Below are 13,953 nucleotides of genomic sequence, written 5' to 3' on the forward strand. Positions count from 1 at the left end.
AGCACAGAGATAGATTATAGTCAGGTATAGCATATGGACTATAGTCTATTAGACTATAGTCTATAGAATTCTGGCACACCCTTATCACGTACCAGTATAAATTTTACTTGATGATATATTCTCATACCTAACAAATATAAATAAAAAAGTTTGTACCACGTTGGTGAAGCCCTTTCAAAGGATTGCGAACACAAACACCGTGAAAAGAGTTTATTATAGATGAGAAATGCATCGGTATATGAATAATATACTTGTACCAATTCGTATCTGCTTGGATATGCAATGTGCGAATCCGAATCAAGTCATACAGCAGTGAATCGATACAGCGACATAAATTATTTATGTAAGATCATAATATACCCGACAGACTATGGAATTTAGGCCAGGCCAGTATAGTTGCGCCAAACTCGGCAGGTTTTAACTATTGATATATATTTTACTAGCGACCCGCCTTGGCTTCGCACGGGTGCATTGTAAATACTAAGCTAATAATACAACTCTGTAGCGTAATACATTAATTCAATCCATTTTATAAAGCTGGACCAGCGTATGCAATGTAAGTGCACAAAAATATGTTTTTTACGATATCAAATTACAAATCTCCGAATTTGTTTGCTTTTCTCTTCTATAATATGCATGTTCACGTTTCGCTTGAATCACTGTAACTTTTGCGAAGCTTGCGAACAACTATTGTATCAAGTTCCAGACCCTGACTGAGAAATTTCCTAAGCACACGCTCTAACTTAAGAAGAAACAGCTAACTTAAGATCCCGTAGCGCACTCCCAACGCAACAAGAAATCTTATATAGGTATATCCCCAGTGGAGTGCACAGGGTTTTTGAGTAAGGCAAGGCAGTGCAACGCCACTGCATATACCTATCACACAGAGCTAATTTGAGAACTTATAATTTCTGAATATTGGTCTGGTGTAAGGCTTTGGCTGTGGATAGTTACTACCCCACCGACAAAGGGAACCCCCCCCCCCCACTTTAGGTGCAGCGATTTAGAAACGATGCCGCTAAATGGCGGTATTGGGTTTATATTTTATCTGCCATACCACTATCCCGCTATTATCTTAGATTGCATCACTACCAGGTCATATTGTAATGGCACAGTAATTTTATTTTAATTTAAAAAATTAAAATAAAATTACTATGCCGTAAAATATAGTAGTTATATAGGAATGTTTATTCTACCTTTATATTTATTCTACTAATACTAAGGATTACATGTATGATTAAAAAGCTTGGGTATGAATTGCTCTAACTTCATAGCTAAACATTAACTCGACTGGGAGATAGTGATAACAAAAAAAAACAAGTTTGTTGTGGACTCTTCTTAGACCAGGGCACGTTTCGAACCCTCCTAGCTTTACTTTTAAGTTAACGAATGCAGTTATTACCATCACTAACATTAGTGTTAACATGTTAAATGTATGAACGCTTCATAAGTTTTTTGGGTAAGGTCTACATGAATAAAACAATTTTGAATTTGAATTTATTTTACGTACTATCCAGTATCCACTCTAGTCTAGTCTAATGCTCTTATGTACTCAGTGACTTTGTTTGTTGTATTGTGTCTATGTATATTGTCGCAATAAATTTATTCTATCTATCTGGAGTTCATATTTCGTTGGATTTTCTGATTGGATTTTTTCCCCGCAACAAATGAGATTCATCGCCTATTATTTTAAGTGTGTATTTTTTTACATAATGATGACATATAATAACATTACTTACTTTTAGAGACATTCCATAGTTTGACTTTTCTATCAGCGCCCCCTGTTGCTACTAAGTGGTCTGTTGGACTCCATTTGACGGCATTGACTTCACCGTCGTGGGCATCCTAAGCATAAAAAAAAGTTTTATGATCAGTGAGTAATAATCTTCGATCAACAATAGCTTTACAGACCACTAATAATAGTGGTCTGTAATATTAAATGTGAAATCCGGTCAGTAACTGGGTCATTGGACGCAATTAAGGGCACCGACTTTTGGTGCTAAAACTTAAAAATAGCACCAAACGAGCGCATAACCTTGTATCACAGAACTAAGAACATAAAAAAGCCGTGTATCGACAAATTTCGAAGCACCAATAGTCACTCTACTTTAGCAGTGTTTCTCGAAGAGGCGGTTAGCCACTTTATTCCATTTAGCAGTTAGCAGTAAATATTTCACCTCTGAAGTTCTAAACATTAACCATAAAATGGGGAAAATGGGAAAAGTTTGTGAGTTAGCATCACTCCGCGGGTGTGTAGTCAGACTTGCGCGGGGCTTAAAAACTGTTTATGGATACAATGCACTGCATGCAATAATTGAGTTTCTTCATGACTCAAGTGCCTTGAATTTCCAATATGACAGTTAAATAATTTAACTGAATACAACAAGCACTCTGAGAGTAGCAATTTTCGTAATACCGATCAAACAGGGATACATTCTTAATGATTAAAATGCGACGCGGTTCAATCGTAGTCCGTAGTAGTTCATGGCTATTCTAAGAGATGGCACTGGTTTATTTGTCGGCCTACACGAGTTCCTTGCACGCCCTGCGAAGTGTTGCTCTGTTTATAGGTGATGTGTTTCGACTTAGCATCAGGTGGACCATCTTACTTGCTTCGTCAATTATTACTATAATATAAAACCTGACTTCTTTGAGAGAGAAGAGCTGTGCCAGCAGTAGGACATTAGTAGTACGAGGATGATGAATAATCTTTACAGACCACCAAACCGCAACGGGGCCGCGGGGTTCGTTGAGCTCTTAATTTTTCGCTGACTTCTTTGAGAGAGAAGAGCAGTAGGACATTAGTAGTTCGAAGATGATGAATAATCTGTACAGACCACCAACCCGCATCGGGGCAGTGTGGCATAATAATAAAGCTCTTAATTATCAAAAACACAATTCACAATTCTTAACAATTATTCATTGTAAAGTCAACATCTCCTGATGATGCTCCGGTTTCGGAGCGAAACGTGCGTAGAGGGTATATTGCCGAAGATCTGTTTGGTATGGGGTATAAGGATTGAAGAAATTATAAATTACACCACACAGATTCTCCTGCTTTTCGCGGAGTATAGCAAATTAAGCTTAATTTTGATAATATATCATGGATATCCGCAAAGTAACGCCTGCTTCTATCCAAAGCTCTTAATCTCTCACTCCTTTGAGAGATGAAGCCGTGCGAGCAATGGGTCATTAATTGTCCCAGTTTTAGTAAATAACTGCTACAAACCCTCACTCTTTTGAGAGAGGAGGTCTATACCAGCAGTGGAACATTTAATATCAGAGGATAATGAATAACAGACCGAAAACCTCATCCTAGTAGCATAATGTGTCCGTTGTAGACAGGAGGTCTGTGCCAGCAGTGGGATATTAATAGTCCTATGATAATAAATAACTGCTACAGGCCGGGAACCCTCATTCGAATAGCATGGTGTGTCTAGCTCCTAATCCCTTACCCATTGTAGACAGGAGGCCTGTGCCAGCAGTTGGACATTGAAATGAAATGAAATGTATTTATTTGTATGAATATGTGATAAAATGTTCTTAACAAAATAAAAATTCCGCAACTTATCCTGGCAACCCCTACATACAAAATTTGGTCAATTATATATAAACAATCTACTTCTAAGGCTTAAATTGCAGAAATTCATCAATCGAATAAAATACATTGCTCAAAAGCCACTTTTTCAAATTATTCTTAAATTTTTGATACAGTAATACGGCTATTGATTTTGGGATTGCATTAAATATTATTTATTATTTATTTACACTAACACATTAATCGTCATAAGATAATGCATAACGTCTACAGACCGGAAACCCTGATTCGAGTAACATGGTATGTCTAGATCTTAATCCCTCGCTCATTGTAGAGAGGACGCCTGTGCCAGCAGTAGGACAAAAAGTGTGAGGGTGATAATTCAACGGGTACTCACAAATCTCAACGCCACTTTTGTAGGCAAGGTGGTCGCGTAGTACGGCAACGAGTCTATTATCTTCTCGTCTGTACTACCACCGGAACCAGCACTACTTCTACTACCGGATTCCTTACAAGCTTCTTCGAGTTCCTTCCGTACTTTGTCACTCTTTTTTCTGCAAGAAAAAAATAGAATACATTAATTTTGAACAGAAAACGTTTCATTATTGTTTCGACCTTTCCGCACAAGCTGCATGTACAAGCATTAAGGCCTTCGCGCTCAACACCGACTCAACTCAAATTAAAACATCGGAACATAGCTTTATCTCTAGTACCTAACGTGTATTTTTATTGGCCAAAGATTGGTCGACTTTCCGTCGTCATTAACAATAACGTGTTGAAAAGATGTCTTTATGGCACAAATAATAAAGCTCACATTTCGATGCTTTCATTTCAGTAGAGTTGATGTTGAGTCGATAAAGTCTGCGAAGGCCACCAAGAGTCCAAATCTCCAGCTATTGACGGAAAATTTCATTTAATCAATAATACACCGTAACCTTTAATTCATTGTTTTCTAGGTCTCGACGCAGTACCGTCTTATATAATAATCAGTGATCGGAATAGGTAGTGCAATTTGGGATCAACTAACAAAATGCCCGAAGTTTAAAGTCTAGAATAAACGCAAATTATTGCTTAACTACATTAATGACATAAATAAATGCAGGTATTTTAGATTTGTTTATCTATAGAATATGTTTCAATAGTATTTGATACCTCTAAGTTCAAAATATATGTGTATATCGCAACCAACGACATGTAGTTCCAAAAATTTTCACTACCTATTCCGATTACTGATACTAAAAAGTCAAAACCAATTAGGTATTAGCTCACCTTTCTTCATTCGACAATCTTAAGAGTTAAAATGTGCAAAATGCACATGCAAAAAGACCATGCAATTTGGAGTTGACCATGCAAATACAAAATCAATATTCATACATATGTTACAAATTAAAAATATTTACAAAATCGCTTTAAAATCATTGTTTGTTAAACCCAACCAAAAATCAATGGAACTGAGTTTTGTTATTTATGTTAGTTGGGTAGTTGACTAGAATTATAAAGATAAATATTGTTAAGAAAACAATGGTTACGTAACTCTATTTTTTATTATCTGTGTATTTTAAGTCAACCACCCTATACAAGTCTAGTTAAAAAAGGGGTATGCTGATGGTGTATTTCAGTATTAATGATGAATAACTTTTTTTTAACAACCTTTTCATCAATATTTTTAGAAAAAAAACCTGTATCAAGTTTACATAAAAATTATGCGGCGACAAATAAAACTTTGGTTACGACGCTGCTGTTCTCAAATCTGTAAACTAAACTAAATTAGCTGTCTAAAAATAGTGCTATCCTTCTCATGAAGGTACGATGTTTTCTTTATTTAAACAGTCCACTTACAACAAATGGTCATAAATTAGTGCCATCTGCATATCGTCTGCGAAAGGTACAGAAGCTATTTGTGGGATTGAGTATACGCTTTTATAATATGATTCCTAAGTTAATTTTGGACCTACCAATGCATAAGTTTAAAGAATATGTTAAAACACATTTATTACAGCGAGGTTACTATAAAATTTATGAATTTCTTAATGACTAGGTTGCTTGGAAGCATCCGGCTCCGCCTTCATCTCTCACAAGATAGAAAAATGAATGTTAAAATGTAAAATGTAAATTGTTGATGTTGGAAAAGAACAACTGCTCAGTTTCTTGAAGGCTTCTTCTCGGTAGAATCTGCCTTCCGAACCGGTGGTAGAGTCACTACAAACAGACAGACTTGAAGTTTCAAAAGTGCTTCTTGAAATAAATGAATTTTGAATTTTATTTATATAATTGACGGACTAGCCAGGTGGTCTTAATTATCCATTATAACATCGCCTATAAACAGGGCAACACTTCGCAGAGCGTGCAAGCAACACTTCCTTCTAAGTGCCACCCTAAGTCAATAAAACTGAGGCGCAGGTGTTAGGCCACTTGGCCTGTAATTAAACCAGCAACAAGGATCTTTCGGCGAGCTGTGTCACATAAAGCTCTATTTCTACTGAAAGTAAGAAGGATACTACTTTTAGAGCTGCCAATTTAGTTAAATTTAGAGATTTGTGTACAACAGATCATTACCGGTTTTTAACATGTAATGTCGAATGACTGCAAATGCAAGACAACAAAAGATAATATTAAAAAAATAATTGACACACACATACACGTGTAAATGTGATGTCAAGTCAATGCATTTTTTAAGTTACTTTTATACGAAAAATTAAATATACGTTATTTAAATTTATAGAGTTATAAATTTAAATAACGTATAGTAGTTTAAGAAACACTTCTTAGGCGTACCCCCATTCTGTAGACCTTGTATAATAAAGACATTTGTATATTTCGAGTTTGAGTGCAAACAAAACATTATTTACCATTATATACAATCAATACTACATTTAATAAAAATGTCTTCTTTCCATTCGTGATTATTAATCTTATAAAACTATCACAAGATGTCATTTTTTAATAAAAATGTATGTGCGACCAAACAACTATCATTTCATATTTATGTATATACGAAACATTAACAAAAAAAAACTTAGGCTACTTTTTGTTCCAATTCATTTTACTATTTAATACAATCCAATTGTTATGTTAAAGTCCAAAATTCAAATGCAATGATAAAATTAATTCGTTCAGCCAGAATACAATCTAATTATCAAGAAAACAAATTTGAAATTGTAAGTAAATGGTACAGTAGATACAATATGTAAAATGCAAACAACACGAAGACGAAATTTTAAATATAGTATAAAAGTATTACAAAATCAGATATAAGTATGAAAGATAAATGATAATGAATTATCCGTCATATCACAATGATAAGTGGGAAAAATTAAATAAAAAAAAACATGAGTCAGTTTCAGAGTGCAGTTAAGACATATATGGGCCATTGTAATGAAGAAGTAAATGTCCTTTTTTACGCCACAATGCCTTCATACCACCAAGACCTCATTCACATTATGTCAAACTCACCCGAAACTAACTCTACCAAAGGTGTTGATGAAAAACGCAGAAGGGTTGCCTGACCTGTTGAACAAATTAAACAAAAAGATGCAAACAAATTCATACACATTTATGCAAGCCTCTAAAACTGCGTATTATTGCACAGCCCATCTAAACATTATATCTAAACACCCAAATTACTAAAAACCAAATTTGTAAACACAAATTAAAATATTATTTCGGTTAAACAGTGCTATTTAACAGGTACAGTGATAAAAAATAAATTAGTTAATCATTACCTGTTCGAACTCCTGTAATTATAGATTTAACATATTCTACAATCTATACTTAAAAGGGTAATACATAATTAACTATGAATTCTAGATTAAACACTTCTACAGTGCAGTGAAGTTGATCTATATTATAAAGGTATAGATTTTTGTCTTTGTCTAAAGAAAAACTACATTTAATGAATATAACTATGGAGATTAAAAACTGTGCTTTTCTACTAATTCCTAAAACTTTTGCTAGTACATAACCAAACATTCAGTTAAAATAGTTATTCAAACCACCTTAACCCCAAATCAAAGAAAACAACTTTAAGGAAGGGCCATCACAGATTCCTGATTCAAATAGTAAAACACTATTATCTGTTTAATATTGCTTATTATGAAAAAGTTGTTTCATGCAAAAAAAAATCACAACACAATTATGGAAGCTTTTGTAGTTTTTTTTTTTAATATGCGGAATCCGCTCAATCGAATTAAAAAATAAACACAATAATTTAAGCTTACTTGAGAAAGTGTTCATTTTCTTCGTTCATTTTGTCCGCATCTTTTGCTTTGTACTTAATAAGTCTTTCAACGAGGGACCGATTTTCATCCTGTAATTAAATAATAAAGTTTGTTTTCGTTCGTCTTTTCATCGCCAAAGATAAATAAACAGTTTTTTAATAAATCATAACCTTCTTTTGTTTATTCATAGTGAAAAAAACTATCTTTTATGGCACACGAATTTATTGACTTTGGCTGTAAATAAAAATAGCGCTACAATGCAATCAGTTGGACGAGAAATTTTCAACTGAGCTGCGTATGTAATATCATAGGAGATATACCCGTAAACTTTTATATATAACGGTCATCACATGGAGCATAAAGTGTACAGGGTGTTACAGTTTTGATTTCAGCAAAAAAGTATAATTACTGAAATAATATGATATTGTAAATAAGAATGTTGTTTATGAAAAGATTTCACTACATTTCATCAATGATGTTTTAACTACTGTAATATTTCCAGTTAAGAGATCGCTACCAGTGATGAGGCCGCCTTAGCATCCTAAGTAAGTTTTGAGGATAATTATTAATTTATTTAGTTACAAGCATTGTTATGTATATATATATATATTATATATATTTATTCAAGTAATGCAATATAAGACTTAGAAGCGATGATAGCCCAGTGGGTAGAACTTCGACTTCACTTTCGGGGAGGGCGAGTTAAAAATTTTAAGCAATTAAAATATCGCTTGCTTCAACGGTGAAGGAAAACATCGTGAGGAAACCTGCATATCTGAAAGCTCTCCATGATGTTCCCAAAGTTGTGTGAAGACCACCAATCCGCACTGGGAAAGCGTGGTGGCCTACGGTCTTAACCCCTTTTCATTGTGGGAGGAGACCCGTGCCCTGTAGTGGGCCGGTAATGGGCTGTTATGAAGATGATGATGATATGTTTTTACGGGAATATGTATACATGCACCACCTAACTTTAAAAAAAAAAACTTAAAACTCTCTAAGCAAACACACTGTCCGTATTATAAAACTACTAAGGCTTAATGTGAAAACTCTGTAAGATAAAAATCATCCTAGGTATGATTTTGAAGACCGCGAATGGCTTTGGCATTTTGCCACGGTTGAATAATGCAATAAAAATTTGAAGATCCAGTGGAATAGTTTGTTTCCAGTGATGTGTACGTTCGGTATAAGTGCGCTCTGCGTATATCCAAGAGCGTCATGTACATTATATGCCAATGTTTCCTTGGGTAACGATGTGTTGTTAGAACGACTACAATTTTAACATGCTTAGATACACCCGTGCTTCTATACCAACAGTTTTTTTTTCGTATGTTTGCACAGATAACATTAAACAATGCCAAAAATATTTCACTCTGCGTAAACAAATGCACGTTGACACTATGTAGTTATGAATAAAATATTTTCATCATTATCAAGGGCATTCGTTCATCTCTTTTCTGAAGACAAACCTTGAGTTTTATCTCTTTATATCTTTGAAATAGCAATTGGTTAAACAAAATTCAGTAATAAAAATATAATAAGCAACGAATATCTTTTAAGCAAAGGTCATTTTAACCAGATTCGTGTGCATTAACATATTATTGCTTTAAATTATAAATGACCTTGCGTGGACTTATTTAACAGGAAATAATCATTTAACTGGTAATATATTGCAAGATTTGTCTGGAAACTCTAACTTTACTAATTAGAACATAATAAAAGAATCACTAAATGCAAAGTCTTCGTTTTAATCGTTTATGACTGAATTGTTTATTAAACGCGCATGAGATGAAATTAAGTAAGTATTTCAATAAGGAGTAAAATAATCCTGCATCCCGCACATTTTTACTGTTGGTATACGGTGGAAATCCGTAGTTTGATTACAAATATATTGCAATTATCATATACATATTACCTTTATTTCCACTATTGATTATTTGTTTGACTAATAACTTAAATGGGTCAATATTATAAGGTAAATAAGTAATTAGTTATTAATGTCTGCTTATGGTTATTGTGCTTCCTGAATAATTTGCCTAATTAAGAAAATTTAGTGAAAACGGGCATGAGGGTAGTAAAGTATCAACAATAGCAAACTCAAATTAATACCTGTGCTTTCCTCAATTTGTCTTCAATGGCAGCAAATGCAATTTGTAATGCCTGATGCTCATCCCTCAAAACTTGATTCAACCCTTGTAATTCTGTCATATTTGTTTCATACATCTGTATTTCAGCTCGTAATGATGCTATTAACGCAGTGTTTTCTGAAATTCTAAACATTACCCAACATTTTAATTTTACTTTGAATTACTTACTATGCAGTACTTAAGTTTCTATATTGCGATTTAGTTGAGTCCTTATTATTATGTTGTAAATATTGAAATGACTTTAAGAGTAATTAATTATAGGAGCCGCTTTATAGCAGTACTGTTGCCACATTGCTTTGTAACAGTATCAGCTGTTTCATGTGGTTGATAATAAATAATCTTAATATTTAACTACTTATATATAATAATTGCCTCGTTCTTCGATCAGTAATGTAAACAATGTGCAGTCCAGTACAAAATCTAGGAAAAAAAGTGTCTGACTTGTCTTACTGACAAACTGACCAACATTTTTGACCGAAGGCCTCGTTCGTATATTGGTTTAGATCTTCGACTGCGAATCACGAGGTACGGGCTTAGTTACCGCGTCAGACCTAAAGTTTTAATTTGATTTTTTTTTTTTTATTGGGGCGCTGCCTTAGCGCGTGATCGGTAAATGACTTTGTATTTTGCAGGCCTTTCCTTTTAAGCCATTTTTCCAAGTAAATAACACAAACATGTATGCAGAGTGGAGGATTTTAGATTGAAAGGATTAAAAGATAAACTGAAAAAGCCCTGCAGCCGTGCTGCCCCACATATGTGATATGAAAAAACATACCTTTTTAATTTTGCTAGAACTTAGTTTCGGACTTTTCCTGCATCTGCAATAGGAGCTCATATCTATCTATGTAACGTTAAAGAACTCTACCTCGTTTATTAGTGTCGTTCCGATTCCGGTTTCCAAAAAATACTAGTAAAAAAGTAGGTAGCTCCTTTCGCTGATACAGAACAAGTCTCACACTCAGGTTTAGCAAATGACAAAAATTCACCTTTTTCATTAGCACAGCTTAATGGGACTTTAATAGGCTGATGACAGTAACGATGAATTTTCTGAGAAAGGGTATACTTTTCAATTCATATTATGTATCAAAATGCAAAATATAAAAACCTTACATTAAATCCTTAGCTTGTAAACTCTTTTCTAAATCGTGCACTCTTGCATTGAGGTTAATAATTTGCTGTGAACTTTCACCTCGTCTTCTGTGTAGAGAAGTTAGCTCTTCTTGTTGCGATAGGATTTTTTGTTCTAATGCTTGTATTCTCTCATTAGAAGCACCACCTGCAAGAATAATTAAATTTTTTTGTCTACTCTTACTTTATGATTTTTTATTTGTAGTTAAATTAGGTGCTGAAAATCTATTTTTATATATCAAACTGATGTGTGTCAATATGCACTGTTCTTATAATATCCGGAATTCGCAAAATTATCGTTAGGATATTCAATTCTCATTGAATCTCACTGAATTTAATTTAAAATGTTGCAATGTTAAAGTGTCACAATGTATATAGAATAACTAATAGCAGCTTATATAGCTAATGAGAATGCATCAAGTGTTACAAATCAGAGAAAGTTACTGTGTGCACCGTTGGGCAATGTGTTTACTCACACCTGAATACAAATGACATGAAATTAAAAAACAATACCCATATGCAGAATCTTATTCTATATCTGCCAATAGGCGATAATAGTCAACAGCTGGACTAAAGTCTCTCCCAACAGGGTGGTTGTTGCCCATTTTCCATTATATTCCGTTAGTCTCTTGTACAACATACCTAACAACGTATGAGAAGGGGTAGTAACAACTGCATTCTGATTAGATATGATAATAACTTAGTTAATTACAAAGGAATAGTGAAAAAATATAAATTTGTTGGAATAACTCAGAAATTAAAAAGTCTACAAACTAACTTGTTGTATCTATTTCAATCTTGTAATGCCAACATCTTTTTGATTGCACAACAACAACTTCAAGTTTACAACATTTTAATATACATTTATATATATTTAAACATTGTAAACTTGTTGTATATTTATATATATTAAAATGTAAACACTTTAATGTGTCAGAATAGATTTTCTATTTGAAACCCGACCAAGGGAAGAAAAAACTTTGCCATATTGTGGATAAAAATGGAACATTTTTTTAATTTCACTGTCATATATATGTTAGGCCATATTTATATATAAGGCCCATGGAGTATAGGTGATTTAGACTGGATTTATAAAAAATATCTGAGATTGAAGTTTTCCCTTTTCATGTATATTGGGGGCTTCTGCTAGACATTACTGATAAGCTGTCCTTTCGCATATGCTGACTTTATTTATAAGTAGTTTTATTTTGTTTTTCTATATGAATTATTTATTATAAGGCACAATGGTAAATAAATATATATATTTCTTTAAAATAACAATATTTTAACATTTTAGACGAGGTCCAAAGACATGACTCAAGATTATTGAAAGTTTTCTTAATGTTGCTTTTAAGCAGTTTTTATTATTTGATGGGTGAAAATATATATATAGATATAAATTTCTAAACAAATGTGCTATAATAGTTGACTATAATTTGATGTTTGGTTATATATCTTTTATTATTGCATTCATACACCTCAAATCTATTAACACTAGAGTAGATGATTCAATGATTGGTGGCAACAGTATCTGCCAGGTACAGTACCTGTAATGCATTGGTTACCTTATCATATATTGTTATTTAACTATGAGTTTGCCAATAATAAGACTATAAAGTTGTGTGTTGTTTGGTTTACAATAAAATATACTTTCTTTCTTAAAGCTGAAATACCAACCTCCACTGTTTAATACACTTTCTGTACTGGAGAATCTTATTCTTTCATTCAATAAAGTCAGCTGCAGGTTTTCATTTTTTAATGTACTAACATTATCAAATAGTCTACTTTCTGAAAAACATTAAAAAAATATATTAGTACCGTACCTCTTCTAAATTGTAAAACTAAGTTATCTTATAATTGAGACAAAAATAAACAGTTCTATCAATCACAATGCTGCTTATCGCTGTGGTAGGCGTAGGTAATTAACCGAGATAATATAAACTCTAATTATTCTTTAGGTACCATAATAAATTACACCTATTAAAATGACAATAAGTGCAAACAAAGACATAATCAGCTAAAAGCTGTGTTACTCACGAAAAGCTATGATATCTTGGAAAGAGCTCGTTTCTCGCTTATTTCGAGCCTGTAGTTCACTTATTATGTTATTTCTCCAATCTCCACCTTCCATCGTAAATTCTTCTATTACAACATGAATTAATTATAATATTTTTTCGAAAGTTCTTGTATCAAAACAAACAGATGTCATGACAATTTCTACCAGATCAGAAGTATGAAATCGCCAAATAACTTGTGGTATTATAAAAAGTTTATTGAACAATGCACAGCCAACTGATCTATGTAATTGTTTAAAAAAACTATTAAATATTAATTAAACGATCTTCAGAATTTTTCGTAAATAAACGTTTGTCAAAAGCAATCATTTCTGACGTTTAGTTTGACAATTGATATTGCGGTTTGACATTGGCACTGACAGATTTAAATTTCCTCAGATAAAGGACCTAATTGTATTGTTCTGAGTTCATGTCACAGACGTTTAAGTACTTATCTAGTTGCGCAGGTAAACACACAAACAACGTGATGAAAACTTAATGTTGCGCATGTTCATTAAAGGCTGTCCGAGAGCACACAAGAACAATCATTGTTCTTATGAAAGCATTTACCGACAATAGCATAGTAAATCAAAAACAACATACATAACACATTAAAATATCAACGGATATTTATCGCTGCATTTACTCCACGGATTAGTAAAGTTAGGCTGATCTTTTGCGCAAAAATGAGCCAGACCTATCACTAGAATAATAATTAAAATATAATATCTTATTTAAAATATTATTAACTGTCTTTGTAATTACTTTAATAATTGTTCATTAGATAGACTAGAAAAATTTAATATTAGGCCGTTTTAAAAATCGAACAATGTAGTTGGATTAATCAAGTAGCTACAAACATCACTAATAAA

The 13,953-nt window shown here is 33.1% G+C and overlaps 1 protein-coding gene across 2 annotated transcripts in view; it reads right to left on the reverse strand.

Annotated features, from left to right (window-relative positions):
- LOC120626767 (autophagy-related protein 16-1) overlaps positions 1-13,368 on the reverse strand; it is a 256,792-nt gene extending 243,424 nt beyond the window's left edge. Inside the window, exons 1-8 of one of the 2 annotated variants that reach the window (XM_039894442.1) lie at positions 13,065-13,368; positions 12,705-12,815; positions 11,010-11,175; positions 9,862-10,024; positions 7,756-7,844; positions 6,992-7,045; positions 3,936-4,092; positions 1,740-1,845 (exon numbers count right to left, since the gene is read on the reverse strand). In XM_039894442.1, coding sequence (XP_039750376.1) covers positions 1,740-1,845; positions 3,936-4,092; positions 6,992-7,045; positions 7,756-7,844; positions 9,862-10,024; positions 11,010-11,175; positions 12,705-12,815; positions 13,065-13,158 — 940 coding nt within the window. In that variant the 5' untranslated portion in view covers positions 13,159-13,368. The remainder of the gene's footprint in view (positions 1-1,739; positions 1,846-3,935; positions 4,093-6,991; positions 7,046-7,755; positions 7,845-9,861; positions 10,025-11,009; positions 11,176-12,704; positions 12,816-13,064) is intronic. The other variant, XM_039894443.1, reaches the window with a different exon arrangement.
- Positions 13,369-13,953: the final 585 nt, after the last annotated feature.

Source organism: Pararge aegeria, chromosome 10 (genome assembly GCF_905163445.1).
Source record: "Pararge aegeria chromosome 10, ilParAegt1.1, whole genome shotgun sequence".
Taxonomy (NCBI): Eukaryota; Metazoa; Arthropoda; class Insecta; order Lepidoptera; family Nymphalidae; genus Pararge; species Pararge aegeria.